This window comes from Schistocerca nitens, chromosome 4 (assembly GCF_023898315.1).
Source record: "Schistocerca nitens isolate TAMUIC-IGC-003100 chromosome 4, iqSchNite1.1, whole genome shotgun sequence".
NCBI lineage: Eukaryota > Metazoa > Arthropoda > Insecta > Orthoptera > Acrididae > Schistocerca > Schistocerca nitens.
The window spans coordinates 700,838,216-700,862,518 of record NC_064617.1 but is presented as its reverse complement, the minus strand read 5'-3'; the positions used below and the strand labels follow the sequence as shown (position 1 = coordinate 700,862,518).

General features: G+C 41.8%; 1 protein-coding gene across 1 annotated transcript in view; it reads right to left on the bottom strand.

Moving 5' to 3' along the window:
- The window catches only part of LOC126252512 (uncharacterized), a 302,643-nt gene that overhangs the window by 95,766 nt on the left and 182,574 nt on the right, over positions 1–24,303 (bottom strand). Inside the window, exon 4 of the mRNA XM_049953408.1 lies at positions 8,734–8,832. Coding sequence (XP_049809365.1) covers positions 8,734–8,832 — 99 coding nt within the window. The remainder of the gene's footprint in view (positions 1–8,733; positions 8,833–24,303) is intronic.

The window sequence follows — 24,303 nt, the reverse complement described above, 5'->3', positions numbered from 1 at the left end:
TGCTGTTATTCCGGGAGGACTTACTTCACAACTGCAAACTCCTGATGTCTCGATAAATAACCATTTAAAGTTCATTTGAGAAAGGAATGTAACAAACGGGTGATGGATAAAATCTAACATGAATTCACGTCGAAGGGAGTTCTAAAACGACCTAAAATCAAACACGTGTGTCAGTGAATAACACTGTCTTGGTCTAGTGTAACAGAAGACATTATTGTTAAAATTTTCGAGAAGTGAAGCATAAGTAACGCTCTCGATGGCTGTGAAGACTATTTTATATTTGAAGAGGACAACGATGACGATGAAGACGAAGAAGAAGAAGAAGGAGAAGAAGTAGAAAGTTCAGAGGATGATTTTCAGGGGTTTAAAGGTCAGTTCGGTTTTATAAACTAAGAATTTTTTTCAGTTTGGCTTAGCAATCTAATAATAAAAATGGTAAAAATGTTATTTAAAAAAAATTCTTAAAAACTAAGTGCGTCTTATAGTCCGTAGCGTCTTATAGTCCGTAAAATATGGTACTTGAAAAAGTCTTCGTGCCACTCACATACACTCTGTATGAGCGGGTCTCCAGACACAGTTGGCGGTGGGACACCCTGTCGAACTCTTGCCGGTGAGTCGCAGTCTCGTTCCTTTACAAATGATGTAAGGAGTCCAGTGCGCCAATTGCCGAATGAGATGATCAACCCGCAGAGTGTGGAGTGCTTAGTTCAGTCTGGAGGCGGTTCTGGGATGTTTTAGGGGTGTTTTCTCTACCACGAATTTGGCTCACTCATTCAAATTACCGACAATATGATCTATAATGTCTGTTTCAACACTTTCAGTGCCCGAGTGCTAGACCAACAGCCCCGCATTAGGGAAGCTCTAAGCGGATCTAATCAGCAACCGGAGACTTTAAGTAGCTGTGCCCCACATAAAGAAACCTGTGGAGTGTCTTCCGTGCCGAATTGGGGGATTGTCAAGACCGTGGAGCGGTGTTACACTGTTTTAGCCTGACATCTCCTGAGGTCGGCTAACGTTTTGTCTGCTGCGCTTCCTATACTGTATGTTCAGCCTAGAGGAAAGCACCCCGACTGTTGGTAGCGTCGCAATAATGATTCCTGACACAAAGCGACCTACACTGGATACCTAACCGCTTTTATGACCATGCTGAGGATTTATTGACAAACACAATCACGCACGATACTTTGGCGAGAGAGCTATAGAGAGACACCCATGCAACTTCGTGTGTCCATCAGGAAAGCGAATTAGTGCTGGTACCACAGATACTACACATCCTGAAATTACAACAGAAATTTCATCAATGAAATGTGCAGTTTTCAACGGGCAATTTTTCTTTATTTTTCTTTAGCCCAGGGTTAACTGTATAGTTTTTCCCAAATCTCCGTTTTAGAAACAAATTTCTCAAAACGCCTGTCTTTAGGAGAAACATCTCACGCTCGAATGCTAAACTTTCTGATTCCTATCAACAATAAGCGACGATGAATGCATCCACAGTGGAGCGATACACACAGAAGCGGAAAATGCAAGTCTGTAGATCTAAGATAAAATGAAAGAAGAAGAGACAAATAATATTGCGTAATATGGTAGGTAGAATGTATGTGAATAATCTTTTCTGTACACGTCCAACACGTCATAAGATAATAAACATTTACAGTCCTGGACAACAGAAAACAAATATAACACACAAACCCATTCATTTAAGGAAATATTCAGACTCTGTTACTTGTGTCCTTCCAAACTCCTCACGAGGGGTAAACGTTCTCGAAAAATACCTTCAAATCTACACGACATACCATAAAGATCTGTTTAACTGGTGTAGTTCCGGAGGTTGTAGAGATCAAGCCATCTACTTCTCAAATGGTTCAAATGGCTCTGAGCACTATGGGACTTAACTTCTGAGATCATCAGTCCCCTAGAACTTAGAACTACTTATACCTAACTAACCTAAGGACATCACACACATCCATGCCCGAGGCAGGATTCGAACCTGCGACCGTAGCGGTCGCGCGGTTCCAGACTGAAGCACCTAGAACCTCTCGGCCACTCCGGCCGTCTCTACTTCTCAAACCTTTGTTAAATTAATAATTACCGAAAGACGTATTTAAGTGATTTCTTACTTGTTCTGATAAAATTATCTCAGAAGCGTTGTTGAACGCTCCAATTATTTTTTTTTTTTTTTATCTTATGGGACTTAACTGCTAAGGTCATCAGTCCCTAAGCTTACACATTACTTAACCTAAATTATCCTAAGGACAGACACACACACACACACACACCCACACCCATGCCCGAGGGAGGACTCGAACCTCCGCCGGGACCAGCCGCACAGTCCACGACAGCAGCACCCAAGACCGCTCGGCTAATCCCGCGCGGCGCTCCAATGATTAACTCTGTTGCAACTGACATAAATTTTGGTAGGTTACATTGTTTGCTAACGCGATAACAAACGTATCTGTAATAACAATGGAATACTGAAACTGACACCATGTGTCACTGAACGCTATTTACAGTTACGTGGCTAAAATAACCAAATCAACAAATGTTTCAAATGCTTTTCGCAGATCTTCCTTTGCCACTTGTGACAGTCCCTCAATATTTCACACATTAACTGGTTTTCGGGCTTCTTTCTTACAAAAGATTATCCTTTGGTGAAAAAGTTTCTCTTTCTTAAAAGCCTGTACAGGCCATAAAATATTGTGGCATTTTGAATCTTCCTATATAGGCATTTGTCTCCGGACAGGTGACTTGCGTCTTCAACTTTAACCTCTCCTAGACCGTATGGGAGTTGCGACGTTCCGAAGGTCGTCATTAAGAATGCAAAGTGATTTTTCTGAAAAGTGAAGTTTGCTTGTTTTGTCACGTTGTCTTCCTGCTCACTGGCAGCCGTGGAAATAATGCAGAAGGGCAAGTACGCCATGCTCGCTCGACACCAATCCATATTTGTTTTTTAGGTGATCGTTTACGCATATTGTCTGCCGAGAAGTGTTACGATACAAAACTACAACCGCTTCAGCAATTAGTAAAAGTAACTAACGCATGATGTTACAATGGCGCTCGACCCAGAAGTTACTGGTTGTACCCAAGTGGCTTATAAACTTTCGCTTCCAGTATCTGGACGGAAAAGGAAAGAAATGTGCTAACATAAACTTTCTGAGCACCGAACTGTACTTCGGTCCTCCCGATTAAATTCGAAATTGCTCACCACTGTCTTAAGGAACAGTGGCTTCTGTTGACAGTGACCCTCTCGTTGGATGAGGGCATAAAACTCTGGGTGTTATTTGAAAGGTGCGAGCAATATGCCGGCAACTGTTTTGTCCTGTTAGTTATTTACAACTGTCATGAGCAACACTCACACTCTGCAGAGAAACGGTCAATGTGCTGAGGTTCCACTTTATTGGAGAAATGATTGAATCATTAACTACTGAATCAGTGAACGATAGTCGAAGAAAGTGAGATAACTCTCAAGAGTAACAATGCGCTAGGTAATGAAACTGAATAACCATACAGGTACAATCGGGAAACGAAAGTTTAGGAGTTGGTTGGTACATACGACTTAGTTTGCTTATAAAGGAGTCTGTGATCTGTTCTGCGGTAAAAATTGGAGAGCATGACACCTGTCAGTTTGCTCCAAGAAGAGCCGCCAACAATAACAGCATAGATGGTGTCAAATTTGTTCTCGAGAACAGACAGGAAAATCTGAACAGATGGGTGATCGAAGAAACAAGCTGTTGGGATTATTTTTCGAAATGTTTTGTAAACTTCCAAGGCTCCTATTTATGGTTTTTTAAGATATCATCCGTGAATGGAACGAGACGACATTTCAATTAAAATTATAATGAAAAGTCCACATCCATTTACTTTACGTTTATTTAAAAATATAGCTGAAGACAAATTTGGATTACACCATGCCGGTAAAAACACATAATTTTTTTTTTTTTTTTTTTTTTTTTTACTAAGACTGGTTGTTATATCCTTTTTAATGCTGGTAATGATAGCAGTTTCCAAACTGGTGGTCAAGAGATTCGAACAGACTGTGAGATACCAGACAATGTACATCGTCGCTATCAGTGTAACATGGAAGTTAAGACTAAAGAGAGCTCGAGGGTACTTCGAGCTTTGCGATTAGTTTGATGTTCTCTTTTTTTGCAGGCTGCAATCCACAAATAAAGGCAAACAAGGAATTAGAAATTAAACTAGCCTTTTAGCCATGACTTCGCCCACATATATTGCACCTGCCTCCTTCTTCGCTCTCTCTCTCTGTGTAGCTCCTTCTTCTCTCTTTACACATCCTTCTCTCCTCTCCTCTCTCGATTTTCTCTTCCCCCTGTCCATATCCTCCCTCCCACCTGTCTGTGTCTATCCCCTACTCCCATCCTCTCTATCTCCTCCTCCCCCACTAGCTGTCCTTCTCCTCCTCCACCGTTTTCCATCCCCTCTTCGCCCCTCTTTCAATCCATGTACTCCTTTCTCCTCTCTGTCCCTCTTGTCCCCTCTCTCTGTCCACCTCTTCCTCATCATTCTCTTTGTCCATTTCCTCCTCCTCCCTCCTTTTGTCCACATCCTCCCATCTCTGTCCGGTTACTCCTCCAGTACTCTCTTTTCACAGCCTCCTCGCCCTCCATCTAACCATCTCCCCCTTCCCCTCCCTTCTGTTCACCTAATCCCTCCCCTCTATTCACCTCCTCCCTCCCCCTCTTTATGTTCTTCTCATCTTCCCCAATCTGTCCATCTCCTCCTCTCCCTCTCTTTCTGTCCATCTCCTCCTCCTCCTCCTGTCTCTCTGCCCTTCTCGTACTCCCACGTCTATCTGCCCATCGCCTCCTCCCCCATTTTCTTTGTCCATCTCATATTCCCTCCTCTGACTACCCATCTCCTTCTCCCACCCCCCTCTTTCTTCTCATCGTGCCCATATGTACGTATACCCCCTACAGTGCACTGCTATACTGCTCCATCAAAGCGATCATGCACCGTTCTTTCCAAAGTAGACCACTAACGCCGAGATCTGAAACAGTGGAGGCCAGGGAAGATGCGACAGTTTATCGTCGTGCTCACAAAACCAGTCCTGGATGGTGCGAAGCGTGTGGACAGGAGCCCTGTCGTCCTGGAACTTAGTAACGTCCTTGGGGACAACACTGTATCATGGGATGGACCTGATGAGCCAAAATGGTCACATATCCTTCGTAGTGCCGGCCGGAGTGGCCGAGCGGTTGTAGGCGCTACAGTCTGGAACCACGCGACCGCTACGGTCGCAGGTTCGAATCCTGCCTCGGGCATGGATGTGTGTAATGTCCTTAGATTAGTTAGTTTTAAGTAGTTCTAAGTTCTAGGGGACTGATGACCTCAGCAGTTAAGTCCCATAGTGCTCAGAGCCATTTGAACCATATCCTTCGTAGATATGCGACCTTGAGTAGTACCCATGGGGACCAAATATTATGTTATGACTGCCCAAATCATCACCGAATCCCCACCATGTGTCATTCTTGGGACGTAAACTCCACCAGAAGCTGGAAACAGTGTGAAACAGCACTCAGCCGACGGAATGAGTTTCTACCATTGCTCTAGATATTATGGCTTTGGCATCAAGTTTTCCTCTTACAGGCAAGTGCGTCACTGATGAGTGGTTTTTGAATTCCATCTCGCCCTGCTAGTCCTGCTTATGGAGCTTCATTCGTACTGTTTTGAAGCTGTTAGGGCTCGCTAGTGCGATATTCAGTACTGCAGTCACTTTTGCAATTTTATCCTCTTAAATTTCGTCACAATCGTGTTCGATGATAGTCTGGCACCATAACACATAAGTGGCATTGTTACTTAGCGGATACTGTTTCCCCACTTTCCCTGCATGCAGTGTACATTTTCAGTGTGTAAATATTCGATGCTTCTTGAAACACCAAACACTTCGTATGCCATGGTCACGGAAGCGTCACAACACGGGGACCAACGTTCTGCCCATATTCGAACTCACTTAGCTCCGACACAATGCACTAATACGACATGCACACAATTTATTAAACGTGTAAGCATCACTACAATATTCGGATTTAGGTTCTAACATGTTCGATATGCCTGCCGCCACTGGCGATGATGTGGCGCAGACGAGTAGCGAAATTCTGCAAGACTCGATGAAGAATCGAAATATCGATGCTGTCGATGACCTCCTGAAAGGCTGTTTCCAGCTCAACAATAGTTTTGGGGTTATTTCTGTACGCCTTGTCTTTAAAATAATCCCACAAAAAGAAGTCGCATGTTGTTCAGATCCGGAAAATATGGTGGCCAATCGAGGCCCATGCCAGTGGCCTACGGGTACCCGAGAGCCAGAATGTCGTCTCCAAAGTTCTCCTCCAGGACATCAGACACTCCCCTGCTTCGATGAGGTCTTGCATGAACCACATCCTGTTGAAAGCAGGGACACTTCGGATAATGGGGATGAAATCATCTTCCAAAACCTTCACGAACCGTCACCATACCATCACCATATCATCAAGGAATATCACACCATTTATTCAATGACTGGACACTGTACACCGCTCAGTTACCCGTTGAGGGCGAAGAGACTTGCCGATTGCCAAATGCGGATTGTCCCGCAAATGCGCCAATTTTGCTTATTGACGCACCCATTCAAATGAAAGTGGGCTTCGTCGCTAAACCAGACCATACTCACATCAAAGCCCTGTTCGTCGGTTCTTTGGACAATAGTTGTTGATGAAAACCAACCGCAGTTCCATGGCCCTGGGGCTTAATGACTGATGGGTTTGAATTTTGCCGGCCGGAGTGGCCGAGCGGTTCTAGGCGCTTTAGTCCGGAACCGCGCTGCTGCTACGGTCACAGGTTCGAATCCTGCCTCGGGCATAGATGTCTGTGATGTCCTTAGGTTAGTTAGGTTTAAGTAGTTCAAAGTCTAGGAGACTGATGACCTCAGATGTTAAATCCCATAGTGCTTAGAGCCATTTGAACCACTTTTTGGTTTGAATTTTGTGTAGGAAGGAATGCAGGTCTTCAACAACAATTCGTCGCAGTATTTCCCGGTTGATTCTTACCTGTTGTGCAGCTCATCTGATCGATTTCTCGGGGCTAGTTTGAAACGCAGCGCGTGTCTTCTCGAAGTTTTTAGGCGTTTCCACCCTTTTTGAATAACCGACATGGCCAACACCGTCATCACGAACACATTTATTTTCGTTACTTGCCCATCCTCTGAAGCAATGCTGCTACGGATCATATAATATGCAGTAATTCCATAAATAGACTAATGGCCACATCTCACTATTAAGCTTTGTTGATAAACTTCTGTAAAAAACAGTTTATAATGTATTTGACACTGTAATGGGGCACTTTTATGGAATACTTCACGTAAGTTGGAGCATGGTCGTATCTTTTGTAAATGTACAGTCATAGATGTTCTGTAGTGCAATACAGGCTTAGGACAATGAGGCATTGGTTCAGATGCAATCGGGGAGAGTGTGTTTCGTATAACTGCCTGTACCTCCTAATTTAGCTGTCTCACGATTTCTTTAATTCATTCTTCTTGAATGCTATACTAGTACATTCATCTAGTCCACGATCGATTTCCAGTCCCATCCTTGTGAAGTTCCGTTACTGCCCCTTCTAAAATTGCCTCTGTGTCGACGATAAATTAATCGCTTATCTCCCGTCCTTCCTTTTTGTAAAATGTAGAGTACTCGCCACTTCCTAGTCAGGGTAGAATGGATGTTTTAAAACATGTTATTGGCCGATCTTAAACGTTTCATAATGAATAATAAAATAAATAAAGTAAATTATCGTCCTTAAAAATACGGTTTAATCGAACCTTCGTTCCTCATATGGTTTTTTTTTTAATTTACTTCAATTTTTGCAGAAAGATATATCTAGCAGTTTCGAAGATCCGAAATAACATTTTCTTAACAAATGCTGAAATTCTGATCACATACTCAATAAACAATGTTAATGAGCGTATGGCTATGTGTTATAAGGCATTATAAGCAGTCATTAATGAAGCATGTTCTTTCACGGCAGGTATGTGTGAATGTGCCAACACACTTGTACAATGTTCGGCTTACTGTACTGGAAAAAATTGTACTTGGGACCTAACAAAATATTAACTTTCACAGATGAGCGAAAATCTATTTAGGTTTCCACTTTCTTTTTCGTAGTGTTGTGACCTACGTTTCAGTGGCGTTCTATGTGCATGCAGTGTTTGTGTACTCGTGTCCGGATGGTATCAGATGTTTACCGCACCAGCGAAAACTAACCTTTCAGATAACCTCTACATCAGTAAATAGGAAAAGTTTTGACTCACTTTTGGAAACTGCGGTAAGAACACATTTTTAGAGAAAATATGTATACTTAAATTGTAGACGAAGTTTATCTGTTATAACTACCATTGTTAACTTCGAGAAATGAAATGACTGAGGCTAATTTACCCTTAAAATGATATTAATTCAGTTCGCATCACAAATTTTTGATTACATCCTCTTCAAAACCAGTGCAATAAATAAACAAAATGATTACATGTCTACTAAAGATTATGGTGTACTCTATGCTAAAGTAATAAATATTGGTGTGACTTCGCAACCTCGAACGATATCTTTGCAAATAACTGTGTGACAACCACATCGCAAACACATTTATAGTACTTCACTAATTAAAAAAGTCAAGTTGAATCTTTTAACTGAGCAGGAAATTCTTGGGTTCAGTATGCGCATGGTGTTCAGAATTTCATGGAGTGAGCAAAGACCTTACCCAAAGAGTATGTCTCCTTACAGTCGGCGTCCACTGCTGCAGCCATGAATGCCATCTGGGAGCTGAGCTCTGAACTACAAGCGTCATAGACTCGTAAACCTGCAAATGAGGAAGAAGTGTTAATTTTTTTGCGTCACTAATTAATACTGGTGTACTGTGTACGTACATACATGCATACAATGTAAGGCATACCGAGAAACTATTTAAAACAAAGATTCATGACTAATCAAACGTAGCAGTTAACACCCAGGTAATCAAGACCTCGGATTCTTTATTTTAACCATCTGAGGGTTTGAATTCCTCTTATTGGGAAAGAAAACGTCTCGGCTACTATGTAATTTGCATTCACTACTCGAAATAAGCTCCTTCAACGATAGCGTCCTTATCGGCATGCTCTGGGTCGTCTCCCTCATCATCGCCTGCTGCTGTTATCGTTGCCGAAATTTCGTGTTCCTCGACTGTCGGGGTCTGTGTCTTTGTGCAGTCGCCGTCATCGTATGTAATCACCGTCATTGCCTAACATTTTCGCAGTTTTCGTATCACCGTCATCATCTCGTTAGTCTTTGTGCCGCCATCGTCTGTCGACACTCGTGGCGCTGTCCCTCACCGCCTATCATCTTCAGCGAGGCAGTTATGAAACTCGAAGTATTTCGTCGACAACATGGGCTTATGTCTCTTTACATTTGTTGTCTCTCTTATTTTCCGGCCACCTAGTGTAGCAAAGAATTTTTCAGCTCCCTACACCTAACCTCAGAGGTTATTACGACCTTTCTCACTACTCTATCCATAGAGTGTCTCAAAGTTCTCCTCCCCCTTATGTTTCCGCTATCAGTTACTGCGCCAACCATATTTTTTTCAGCCACCGTTCCATCTCTTACGTCGCACAAAATCAATCGAGACCAATGGGTCTACAACAGTGTTATTAGATGTCTCAATTTTCGTCCCGATAGCTGGGGGTGTGATGACCCACTGGTGTAAGGTTCGTTGAGCCATAACAGCATCTTTTCTGCTACTGCAGTCGACGCCGTGACATACTCCACGCCAGCCGTCTGTCCCATGTGGGCCAATCAGCTATGACTACGTCTAGCCGATCATCTGCTAGCCACTGGTCCACGAGCCGCTTCCAGACCTGGCTAGGTCGACTCTCGACCCGGTGCTGTCAAGAGGGGACTACCCGTACGACGTCATACGGTCACGGGGCGCCACCAAGAGGTCCTGGGTTCGGTGCGTGCCCGTCAGCGTGTCTCACGCCTGAGCGATCGCCCGCTGCAATGGCCGGGTGTTCTGCAGTCTGCCAGGCGCCTGACGTCAGTCTTGCATCACCCTCTACTACTTCGCTCAGGCAGCTTTCAGCAGCCTTTGCGTCTTCACCCTGGCACGAGCCGAGCACGCCGTCGTGTGCTTTGCCACGGCACGGCAGCCACTGCTGCCTGGGGGTCATCGCACGCTATCGGTTTGCTGCCGTTAGACTCTGTACGGGAGTCTCACTGAATGAAGAATGATGTTGCTAATGGAGCATTTCTGATTCCACGACTGCCGAGGTAATACCCATTCCAAATCCTGCGCACGCCGTCCTGGGACGACCATTCTGGCATGTAATGGCATCCGCAAACTGCGACACGATTATTGGTCAGAGAAACGACCTGTGACTTGCATATACATTTATTTACAACTGTAGATTGATGCCACATCAATATACAATACTGCTGGAACACGGGTAGTTTGATCATATCACCACGCCTTCTGCGAACTGCCTCCTGTTACCCCTTCGTCCTAATTATCAGAAAATTTACTCCTGGTTACTCTTTCTTTTATTTATTTATTAGCAGCGAATTATTTCCTTTCTTTCAGTACTCTCCACATGGTTTTTACTTCATCTCTACAAACAAGGGTAGTTTTATTTCTGTCATTCCTATGATTAGATTTTGCTCCAAGTCGTTCATCAATCATGCTAGGAATGTTACGGCGGATTTGATCCTGGTCATCATAGGAATCAGACTCATCTGATATTCCATCTACGAAGTCAAGCAGCGATTAAGCTTGAAACAGGACACCAAATCCATAGGCTATCCTGATTACGTTAAACAGGGTAAAAGTGTTCCTGTCTCGTACTACTACAAGTAATGTACTTCGCTCCTGGTGCCACTTAACACTTCCCACTGCCACATTTGTCGGAGGGCTTACGAGAGGGGATGGAGCATCTACGTCGACAGCTTCTATATCTGAATGTTTCGTTGTCCCTTCATGGACATAAAAGATTGTAAGAGAGGAAGTACTGGGTTATTCGTAAGCACCCTAGTGTTTCAAAAGACGGCTGTGAGAAAACTGTGACATGAAGAAATGAGACACATACACTCTGTTAAGTAAGACCGTGATTGACACTACACACAGATGGTGAAAGATATCACCTTAGTTCTTCCACAGCCCAATAGAAGGAACCGTCGTCCTTCGTGAATGTCCGTAAAGTATTAATTTACTTTGAATTCTCAGCCAAGAGACATCTACATTTACGTGATTACACTGATATTCACAATAAAGTGCCTGGCAGAGGGTTCAGTGAACCACCTTCAAGCTCTCTACCGTTCCACTCTCCAATGGCACGCGGGAAAAACGAGCACTTAAATTTTTCTGTCCGAGCCCTGATTTCTCTTATTTTATCGTGATGATCACTTCTCCCTATGTAGGTGGGTGCCAACAGAATGTTTTCGCAATTGGAGGCGAAAACTGGTGACTGAAAGTTCATGAGAAGATCCCGTCGCAACGAAAAACGCCTTTATTTTAATGACTGCCAGTCCAATTCACGTATCATGTCTGTGACACTATCTCCCCTATTTCGCGATAGTACAAAACGAGCTGCCCTTCTTTGTACTTTTTCGATGTCATCCGACAGTCCCACCTGATGCGGATTCCACACCGCACAGCAATATTCCAGAATAGGGCGGACCAGCGTGGTGTAAGCAGTCTCTTTAGTAGACCTTTTGCACCTTTAAAGTGTTCTGTCAATGAATCGCAGTCTTTGGTTTGCTCTACCCACAATATTATCAATGTGATCGTTCCAATTTAGGTCATTTGTAATTGTAATCCCTAACTATGTAATTGAATTTACAGCCTTCAGACTTGTGTGACTTATCGCGTAATCGAAATTTAGCTGATTTCTTTTAGTACTCATGTGAATAACTTCACACTTTTCCTTATTCTGGGTCAATTGCCACTTTTCGCACCATACACATATCTTATCTAAATGATTTTGCAACTCATTTTGATCATCTGATGACTTTAAAAGACTGCAAATGACAGCACCATCTGCAAACAATCTAAGACGGCTACTCAGATTGTCTTCGATGTCGTTAATATAGATCAGGAACAATAGAGGGCCTATAACAGTTCCTTGGGAAACGCCGGATATTACTTCTGTGTTAATCGATGATTTCCGTCTGTTACTACGAACTGTGACCTTTCTGACAGGAAATCACGAATCCAGTCGCGCAACTGAGGCGATATTTCATAGGCACAAAGTTGGGTTAGAAGACGCTTGGGAGGAACGGTGTCGAAAGCCCTCTGAAAATCTAAAAATATGGAGTCAATTTGACATCCCCTGTCGATAGCACTTATTACTTCCTGGGTATAAAAGCTAGTTGTGTCTCACAAGAACGATATTTTCTGAAACCGTGCTGACTATGTGTCAACAAATCGTTTTCTTCGAGGTACTTCAGAATGTTCGAATACAGTATATGTTCCAAAAACACTACTGCAAACAAGAAGAGACGTTAGTGCAGCTCAACGTCGCGTTTTGACGCTGTGTTTCTCTGCTGCCACCCCAAAGGCTCGAAAATGAGTCATGTTGCGGTGTCTAAATATATGAGGAAATCAATATTTTGTTCAAAAGTTGATGATACGCTATAAATTGGTTAAAACGTGGATGATTTTGAAGAACGTGGCTCAGTCACTTTCCAAAAGTTGATAAAATTATTATTAAACTTTGTTCGGGAAACACATTCTTAACATTGCGTCACGTGTGAACAAAATTAGCATTTAAACCGCTGCCAACGCATATTCGACGCATTTGGAGTTTTCTTCCACGTGAATACTTGGAAAATTTTGTTTCAAGCATGCCTTGGAGATGCCAACCAATTATTGGGTGACTGGACGTATTATTAGCTGAAATTGTATTTTTCTGTTGTTTATATGTTATGTATGTACATGTTTTAGTTTCTTGTCAAATACATTTATTTACTGAGTAATACGACAACGATCTTACTTAACGGACTCTATCAGTGGATAGAAAATCTCTCCAAGTTTGTTACTTGCATTGCAGATGCTCAATACAGACACTGTTCGACGCGCCAAATGTCAGTATTTGCGTACAGTTCATTGAAGTCAAAATGGCTCTGAGCACTATGGGACTTAACTTCTAAGGTCATCAGTCCCTAGAACTTAGAACTAATTAAACCTAACTAACCTAAGGACATCACACACATCCATGCCCGAGGCAGGATTCGAACCTGCGACCGTTGCGATCGCGCGGTTCCAGACTGTAGCGCCTAGAACCGCTCGGCCACCGCGGCCGGCTTCATTGAAGTCATTGGCAAGAATTTTCCAGGAAGGCACAACAGCAGCCTGCTTTAGAAACCTGTTCATTGGATTGCCAGCCTGCAGGTCCGATCTAATTCGATATGGAAATACGGAGCGGATGATTTGGCTACATATTCTGGCTTGCATGCCCCCTAGTGCTACGTATTGCGTCAAAAACGAATGTAAATTGCGAGAGGTGCTCAGTCCACTGATATGAATCGTTTTCCTGTACGTCTCGGAGGCTCGCGCAGTCGTCTTCTGAAACTCGACGGACGGTCATAAATAGACCAAGGCACAATGTTAGACGGAGTGCTTCCAGACTGCTAGCCAGTGGTCCTAGTGGCTCAGCTAGAGACGTCAGAAGTATCTAACTTCTGGCTTAGCATGCTTTAGTGGGTGGATGCTTTTTTTGGAGTTAAGCTGTCTGTCGATCTCTGTCCGTGATCACACTTAAGATCCCAGGGACATTCTGATACAGATGTGTTCATTTGTCGTTGTTGTGCAACCCTCTGATCACATGGGTGTATGGTCAGCGTCAACAGTAACGTCTTTTCTTTAACTGCAGTGTATCAAAAAGTGTACAGATGTTGTAAGTAATTAAAGTATTAAAATTCATGCACTTTATAAGTGGAAATATGGATGATTCGCTTTAGGTTTTTTAAAAGATATAAAGCCAGGTTGTTTATAATTACATAATAAATACAAATTTTCCATTGCTTCTCAATTAGTTTTTAATGATAACAGTAGGAGATTTTTGGGGCTACCAGCGAATAGAGATGGTTGAGGAGTAGGATTTCATTGGTTCTGAAAATGAATTTTGAGATTATTTTATATAACGAATTGTTTGGAAAAGGAAAGGCAAGGAACAGCGAGCTGAGCAGGAGCGTGTAGGACTGCAACCTCGATGTAGAGAGGGAAAAGAGATTTACATGTGGAAGGAAGCTTAGAGCTCTGTATGGACTGCATTATAAGGTAATAGGAGGTGCTTGAAGTTTCTTCACCATTCTAGCAATATGAAGGACAATAATACCTACTCGGCATTTAAAAATAAAATATGGACTGAACATAACAATATTAACTTTCTGAAGAAAGGCAGGATAACACCTGTAGCCAAACCACAGAAAACTCCTGATGTGATGGCACCACAACCACGTGCAACATTGTTACAATTACCTTACAAGGTATTGGAAAGAATGCACAAATTCTGGTTATCATGATGGCTTGAATACCAATACCAAGTTTGAGGCCATAAGGTGGGTTTCCGTAAAGGGGAAAGTACTGAAGATGTTCTAATGCTTTTGGTCAGTGATATACAGCTCTTCTTCAGCACAAACGCCTATATTTTAGCTCTTTATCTGGATCCATGTAACGCACCATCCCACATATTTGCGGAACACCTGTCATCGTTTCTCCCTGATCGGTTGCTACTTGGACATATAGTAGGTGTAAGAGCCACGAATATGTGGTTGCTGCAACGATCCGTTTCTCATGTCTCCTGTTTAGTGTCTACACCAGTTTTTCAGACACCGTCTGGTGGCAGTTATACCTGTAATGACAATTCCAAAACCAGTGACTTTGTTGAAAGTGCATACTACATACCAGTAGGTTATTAGCGAGAGTACAAGCTCAGTATCACAAATAACTCATTCATTTCAGGGTCACTGATAAGGACTTCCAGTGTCAGGTTACACATTTGGGCAACTTGTATTCAAGGACACCCCCATCCGCCCCCCTCACCCCAGGGAATTCATCAAGGTCACACAGCAAAGCTCCCACACACCTTAGGCAGTTGTGCGAGCTATATTCGAGGTAATGTAATAACTCAGTACTGATTTGAGCTACCTCTCCTCCCCCTTATCGCTTCTTATAACTAGCTCAACGGTGCGGGCCTCTTAATTCAATGTCTGAGCATAGTGGGAGAGAGGTTCAGGCTTGTTATAAACAAATTAGCAATAATTCTATAGTGACAGAGTTTACAGATAATAACAGTGATATAAGAAATTAACTAATAATGCCTTATAAACTAGTTCATTTTTAAATACTTATACAGGGTGAGTCACCTAACGTTACCGCTGGATATATTTCGTAAACCACATCAAATACTGACGAACCGATTCCACAGACCGAACGTGAGGAGAGGGGCTAGTGTAATTGGTTAATACAAACCATAAAAAAGTGCACGGAAGTATGTTTTTTAACACAAACCTACGTTTTTTAAAGTGGAACCCCGTTAGTTTTGTTAGCACATCTGAACATATAAACAAATACGTAATCAGTGCAGTTTGTTGCATTGTAAAATGTTAATTACATCCGGAGATATTGTAAACTAAAGTTGACGCTTGAATACCACTCCTCCGCTGTTCGATCGTGTGTATCGGAGAGCATCGAATTACGTAGGGATCCAAAGGGAACGGTGATGGACATTAGGTACAGAAGAGACTGGAACAGCACATTACGTCCACATGATAACACCTTTGTATTGGTCTTTTTCACTGACGCACATGTACATTACCATGAGGGGTGAGGTAGACGTACACACGTAGTTTCCGTTTTCAATTACGGAGTGGAATAGAGTGTGTCCCGACATGTCAGGCCAATAGATGTTCAATGTGGTGGCCATCATTTGCTGCACACAATTGCAATCTCTGGCGTAATGAATGTCGTACACGCCGCAGTACATCTGGTGTAATGTCGCCGCAGGCTGCCACAATACGTTGTTTCATATCCTCTGGGGTTGTAGGCACATCACGGTACACATTCTCCTTTAACGTACCCCACAGAAAAAGTCCAGAGGTGTAAGATCAGGAGAACGGGCTGGCCAATTTATGCGTCCTCCGGGTCCTATGAAACGCCCGTCGAACATCTTGCCAAGGGTCAGCCTAGTGTTAATTGCGGAATGTGCAGGTGCACCATCATGCTGATACCGCATACGTCGACGCGTTTCCAGTGGGACATTTTCGAGCAACGTTGGCAGATCATTCTATAGAAACGCGATGTATGTTGCAGCTGTTTGGGCCCCTGCAATGAAGTGAGGACCAATGAGATGGTCACCAATGATTCCGCACCATACATTTACAGTCCACGGTCGTTGTCGCTCTACCTGTCTGAGCCAGCGAGGATTGTCCACAGACCAGTAATGCATTACAGCAGATGAACTGCGGCGTGTACGACATTCATTACGCCACAGATTACACTTGTGTGCAGCAAATGATGGCCACCACATTGAACATCTATTGGCTTGACATGTCGGGACACACTCTATTCCACTCCGTAATTGAAAACGGAAACCACGTGTGTACGTCTACCTCACCCCTCATGGTAATGTACATGTGCGTCAGTGAAAAAGACCAATAAAAAGGTGTTAGCATGTGGACGTAATGTGCTGTTCCAGTCTCTTCTGTACCTAAGGTCCATCACCGTTCCCTTTGGATCCCTACGTAATTCGGTGCTCTCCGATACACACGATCGAACAGCGGAGGAGTGGTATTCAAGCGTCAACTTTAGGTTACAATATCTCCGGATGTAAATAACATTTTACAATGCAACAAACGGCACTGATTACGTATTTGTTTATATGTTCAGATGTGCTAACAAAACTAACGGAGTTCCATTTAAAAAAACGTAGGTTTGTGTTAAAAAACATACTTCCGTGCATTTTTTATGGTTTGTATTAACCAATTACACTAGCCGCTCTCCTCAGGTTTGGTCTGTGGAATCGGTTCGTCAGTATTTGATGTGGTTTACGAAATATATCCAGCGGTAACGTTAGGTGACTCACCCTGTATTGTTATTATTTACATATATTTTTTCTTTTTAGAAATATGAGTGTTACACAGTTTTTTATTTACAATCATCTGTTATTCATACAGTACTTTTATATACAATAATTTTCAGTTTATGCATATACATAAACATTAAGTTTATTTAAAAGTAATTTTAACTTTTTTCTGGCCTATGACTATAGGGACAAAAAGAAGAAGAATTAAATACTACATTTCGCATCATTTGTCTATTTACATGTTCCTTCTGACTGGTTACATCAACATTTAATATATATATACAGCATACATTTATCTTTCAGTGTATACAGTATTCACATTTACGATCATTTCTTTCTATTTGTATTTCAATCATTTCTTTTCTATATACATACATGGGAAACAGGGACTACCAGAGTCAGGTGAAGAAAGAACCATTCACATTCACACTCACTCACTCACTCACTTACTCACACACACACACACACACACACACACACACACACACATACACAACTATGAAAGCAGTTCATCAAACTGTTCTGCACACTATCACACATACAGATCAACTGTTTACAAATGTATACACAGTTACACACTCAGTCACTCCAATGAATAGTGTGAGTATGGTAGGACGTTGATCCCATTCCCATCTCCATATATAAACCAATTGTCGCCATGATGGGACAGCCTTACTTGCACCTGCAGTGCAGTACGTATCTCACAGCCTCTCAAAAGAAATATTACCTGTTACAACATATGTGGAGCTGTGCAAATGCACTCAAGGAGACATCTACTGCAATCTTCAGTTGTGAGGGCCTTTTGTGGCCCTACAGTGCACACCCTTAACCTTCTCTGGGTGGCATCTGCATCTTTATGGTATGCATATATCTTAGGTCTGTGTCCCACAAACTCACAATCTGATATCCATTCGCCTCGTCTTTCATCAGGCTGATAAACTTGTTTTGAGTTGTAATTCCAAAAGGATTATCGGCCACATTTCCAGATGTGTCGAATGTTTGGGGATCGTACCTAATTACTTTATACATATCACAGGTTTTCACCCAGTAGAGGAAACTGCCTTTATCCATATAAAGTAACTCGGGATTAGCAAAGTTCTCCATTCAAACTACTAGTACAATCCATATATGTGGTGTTTGGAGAGGTCCAGAACACTCATACCAATATAGGCAGGACTCATGAACTGCAATGGAACCTTGGCCATCTCTGCAGTGACTAACCCATCATTGAATATGGCGACCTGCTTGAATTTTGGTCTGGCGACGTAATGTCTTCCGCCATAATGACCCCTCCCCATCCCACCAGTAAACTTAATGTCTTTTGCAGTATTCCCTAACATTTTCAATATTTTTTACTGAAACCGAATTGTTGACTGACTTGTAAAAATCTTTTTTAAAATCACACATCACAAGAACCCTCTATTCGATGTTAACGTCAATATACTCCAACAACCAGAAATTCTGGTTGAAGGAAATTCTGTAGGTTATACTAACAAGTTCCATCCTCAACCTGAGACATTGCTGGAGATTTCTGTGCTGCAAAACATAGCGTTGTTTGTTCCTCAGCACTATCAACAGCTTTGGGATAGAACCATTTCACGAAACTGGGTGCTCAGGACATAGGGGCAAGTCGCTGTACTCATCATGTAAACGGATGGGATATTCCAGTTATGCCTCCAGGACATACCCCTCTTCAGAATCCTCAGCCTTATCACGGACTCTTTCCTTCAAAGTGATGACATCTGCAGGCAACCATCAGAACCCACCAAACGGTAGTGTTTGTTGGAACGTGTACCAGTAGAGGTTGTTTACATCCATTAAAGGATGTAACTTAAATCGTCAGGTAGCCTGCATGCCTCCTCACTCATTTGTGTGTTATTCACCCTCAAGGACCTGTGAACACACTACCAATGTTCCCTGAAAATCCCGTGTTCAAAGAAGAGCAGCATATCAACATTGGTTAACAGTTTTATGCTGATGTGCATCTTCTGTAAACGTTTTCTACCACCGATAGCTCAGGTATGGTGAAACAGAAGGTAGGATCCAGATGTATATGTGCAGGCACTGTCTCTGGAACTCTTGAAGATGTCCAAGAGACGTGTGCATCTGTATACATCTACAATCTAGCATATTCTCCTAAGTCAGGGATGCCAAACTCGTTCCAAACATTCACGGTGTGCTCATACGCTGCATCTGCTGTGGTTTACTGAAGAACGTGGCTATGTCGGGCAATTTGCTTTCATAGAGTCTCTCAATAGAATCTAGGTATTTGTATGGAAAGACCCTTTCTTTGTCACAAGTGGAAACTATGCATCATCGGTATATGTTCTAGTGGTATACATATCCTCATGATGCATCTCTCAGCAAGTTTCTGAAGGGACGTCTGCATGAATTGCACTGAATCTAAGAATCAGAGATTTAGTCTTGGCGTGATTCTCTTGTAGAACCTAATGTACTTCTCAGTGATGTAAGGAATGACACTGACCTTATCACCCTTCAACCAAAATTACCCAAGTATTGAACGAGAAAATGGGCATTATGATTGCCCAAACTGTGGAAAAATATGAGTATGTGCTGTGGCAGTTGGTACTTCAAGTTGTATGCATTGTGAGCTGCACTACATAACTTTCCCATTAGATGACAATGATCTCGATATGGAGTTTCTGCTTCTCTATGTAACGGAAGCTCACAAATGTAGCACTCAAATGCCTGCTCATACAACGCACCATTCTGCTCCAAGTCAGTCATGAAGACATGTGATAGATCACATCAGCTTCCCACAGAAAGTTTTCGAGTTCAGCAAGCGACCATCTCATACAATTATCCCCAATATAAGATTTGAATTTGTTGTGCTTGGAGTCACATGAGCACTCTACTTGACATCATCCATATATGCTATATGTCGTTCTGTGAATGTAGTATGAGAGGCAGAGGGTCATCTTCACAATGAACCACAGGAGCTACAAGGCATTCAGAGTCCCCACTAGTGACGTAGACACATTGCTCCTGGTGGTGAGCTCCTTAAACTTTCTAGAAATTCACTCTCACTAAAAGAGTTGAGGCATCTACCGCAAAAAATAACTTTGTCAGTTACGTTTTGAGGTTTTGGGTGAAAGTAGGTGGTACATTTTTCTGATCCAATGTAACATCATAATTAATACTGTAAATATTTTGTACTAATTATGTATTTTTCACTATGTAATGTCTTTGACCTATTGTAATGAAGTGGAAAGTTGTGTAAAATGTTTTCTCTTTACTATAAATTCTTTGTACTAATTGGAGGAAAATATTATATAATTATTTGGCTTTTGTGTCGACATGTTAATCTGTTTAAATATTAAGATTTTTTAAAAACTGTTTGTTTACAGCTATGTATAAGTTGGTTCATACCTAGGGACTTGAACTGTATAAAATGAAAAGCAACAGTACTTTCCATTTGCAATGGAAGTGAGTTGGCGCATGCCAAAATGTGGTTGGCGCGGCCTAAAAGGTGGAATAGGAGTCATTCGGCAGCTAGCTGCTGGACAGTTTGGTCTGAGCAGCAGTAGAGTGAGCTGCGCAGGTGCCGGGTGAGGTTTCCAGTAACTGGATGTATTATGGAAAGGCCTCAAATGTGTGTACGGCTATAAAATGGTGCTCTATTAATGGAAATGGCTCTAATGTTGGAAATGTCGTCGCCAAGAGGAAGATAATAGAGCCAATTACATCCAAAGCAGAGACCAGTAGCCATTATGAACTCTCCACCGATATTGCACAATCACTTTGGCAGTTATAAGAGGTCAGAATTTTGTCAAAATATGAACCAGTACATTTAAGTGTTGTTTAATTTGCTATAATCAGGCAAATTGTGTGAAACTTGTGTCCGATCCTTGATTTGGTTCCTCTCATGATACCTCTTAGCATCCATTCCACATAAATACTGACATCCCAGTATCCAGTGTGTTAAAATCTAATGCAAATAAATGGTTGATTATTTGCACAATTCTGAATGCAACAAGAGATATAGAAATACTGTGTGTTTCACTGAAATCAAGGAGGTAGTTAGTATTGAATTTATGAAAACCTCCATAATGTTTGATTTGTTTTTAATTGAAAGTATTTGTGCTTCAAAGATTGACTGCTTTTAATTCTGCCAGTGAAAATTACTGGTTGTGCTAATGACAAAATGAAGCACGTTATTTTGAAGTTAGAGTAAAATACATTTAAAGTCATATTTAAGAACTGTATGAAAAATCACTGGCATTAACTGTTTTAAAAGACCTGCAAGGTGAGTGAAATTTGAATAAAAGAATAATACCAAAATTTTGCACCTTACAAATTACCTCAGAAATTGTGTTTAGTTTGTTTAATGGTAATGAACAGTTTAAGAGTCCCCAACTTTGAGTTGCTTAAAATGAATAAACCTACATGAATAATGAATATATTAATTGCAGTTGAAGTAAATTTTGAGTTTTGTATGCTTTGTGTAGTAAAAATTGGAAAGACAGTTTGAGGGCCCCACCTAAGTCTTTGCCTATGAAAGGTACAGTTACAGTAATTGCTTTTATTCACAAAAATAGAAAGAAGATTGCTTCATAGTGAGTTTAAAAATCCTATTGCCAGTGACTTTTAATTATATTTGTACTATATGAAAAGTAACTATTGAAAAAGGACTGTTTTTATATCCATTTTTGGTTTAGTAGTGTCTTTCACAACATTTGATGATAAGATAATTTATATATGACAAAGTATTACTGTTGAGAAGAGATAAAGTGTCAATTGTGTCTGTGAGAGCTTCCACATAGTATTTATGACTGCTAGTATTCACCATAACACTTATTTTATTAGAGTTTCATTGCACTTCTCTGCGAAAGAAGTAATGGTAGCTTTCCTTTACCAAAATTCAATACAGATTCTTTAAAAGTAATGTTTCATATTACTACGCCTAATTAGGCTGGCGGCCGTATTTTATTTCATTTAAGGAAACTTGGTTACTTAAGAAATTTTCCAAATTTCAATCTTCAGCTTTCAGGTTCCTTCTGTTATACTAAATTCAGGTTCAATAATCGAAACCCATTAGGTAACTCACGGTCTATTTACTAAAATCCTCCCAGTGGGTAACATTAACTGCATCATAATATCGTAATTGGTAATACACTGTATGTTGATATAATACATGATGCAGTATAGTGTTATACCACACATAAAGTTGCCGCTCGCCCTAAGAGATTAGCTACGGTTCTATGTGTTTGGGGTGCCAACTAGCTAATTTGGAAAAGTAAAGGAATCCGTAAAGGAATCCATTTACTTTGTGCTTGACTTCTCTGATCTGCACAGTGTGCTCAAGGTCATCTCCATCTTATGGCTTGTCAACAAACAGGGTGTATGAAACTTTACCCCCAATAAGTGGATGAAAGACATGCGAGTATGTATATATTGAAGGAAGTACACGACTGAGTACCTTAAGGACGCGTTTTGCTGAATTTCGGAAAATGGTCCAGTATAACAATTTTCTTAAAAGTGTTGAACCTCTATGTGATTGACTTGCACCACAATGTCAAACCATTTCTCCCTCAAATTTGAAAGACGCTCTTCTTCTCAGCACTAGTAACATTGTCCTCTTTTGGTGGATGCGTTAGTTTATATAACGATCTGCTTTGCGCATAGCGACAGGATACCACAGTCATTGATGTGTCTGGGAAGCTCCCTTAACATAACTCCCAGGCAATGATTAAGGAAAGTGGTAAGATTTTGGTAGCCCACATTCGAGTTATCAATGTGGGCACTTGAAATCCTGTCCTCAAATGTGCCAGCAACCACTGAGTTGCCCAGTGCAGCTGCAGAACCTACTTCGTGATCTGCAACAGTGTGGGTGGAGTGCTGTTGCTGCTAGACCCAAAGTGATGTCTCAATGATCTCTCATGGTGGTGGTGGTATACGAAATGATGCATTGCCACGATGATGTAGCATCGTCAGTCTGGCTGTGATGCGGATGACAGAATGGGCTGCTGCTGCACAGCTGGCCATGGGTACATCGTGGATGTCACATCAGACTACTGCTGCAAACTGGTCACAGGTATGTCATTGCAGATGATGGATCAGCCTGCTGCACATCTGGCCTTGTGTACAAAATAGCAGATGACGAACGGGACTGCTGCCTGTCCAGCCATGGATACATCACGATGATGGGCCAATCTGGAGGTAGATCATCAGAGATGGCACACTGGGTTGCTGTACATCCAGCCGTGGGTACACCATCCTTGGGTCAGCTGCTCGACATGCAAATCCACCACCTATTGTCTTCCCCATGTCAGCTGCACAGAAATACGGAAAAATATTAAATATCATGCATAATTTTTAAAATAAAGATATATGTAGGCATCTTATTGTGTCTACTTATAGTGAAAATTCGCAGCATCCAAATCAATCCACGGATCCAATTGACTGCTCTCTCTAGTCAGTCTAGCTCTCTTGATGACTGGTGTCATTCCCAACTAGCTTATGTTGGAGAATGGACTCATAGACTGTCTCAAAACATTCGCCTGGGATTCATCATTATCATCTAGTTCACCTATAAGCCGATAAGAACACATCACGTTAATAATGAAGGCATGCAGTTGTGTAGTGAATTATTATTGTAGAACAAGAAGACTAGAAAGAACTACTACTCATGTATTTGTTCCTCAATGACTGGTGTCATCCCCATGATCTCACTGCGTAGAAAGGCACTGGCTCGAATACAGAGATCTCCTGCATATCGTAATCATCATCATCATCATCAACAACATTATAGGTAATTACTATGGTGTCTATGGTCTGCAGACCAAATCCATAGTCATGACCACTATCTTGTCTAAGACTCCTACAACAGACATAAAACCATAACGTTCCATAACTGCATTATTCACACGTATGGAAACGGAGAGAGAAAGAGAGATAGGTGTTTATTTTCACATGAATCGATTTATCCAGCCACCACACTTTGGAACAGCTAGTTGCTTTGCAAGACCCTAGAGAGCACTGTCGCTCAACAGCGGTAATGGTAAGCTCCCAACTGCAACAGGAGAAGAAGGAGAGAAACAAATTAGTCATCAGATTGCAGCTAAAAAAAGAAATACACACACAAAAAACATGAATAGGAATCACCTCCATATACTTGTAGAATCATCGTCAGAGGCCAAACTGGGTCACTTGTAAGAGGCACGTTCGTCGCCAGCAGCAGTAATCCTACGATTCATTGT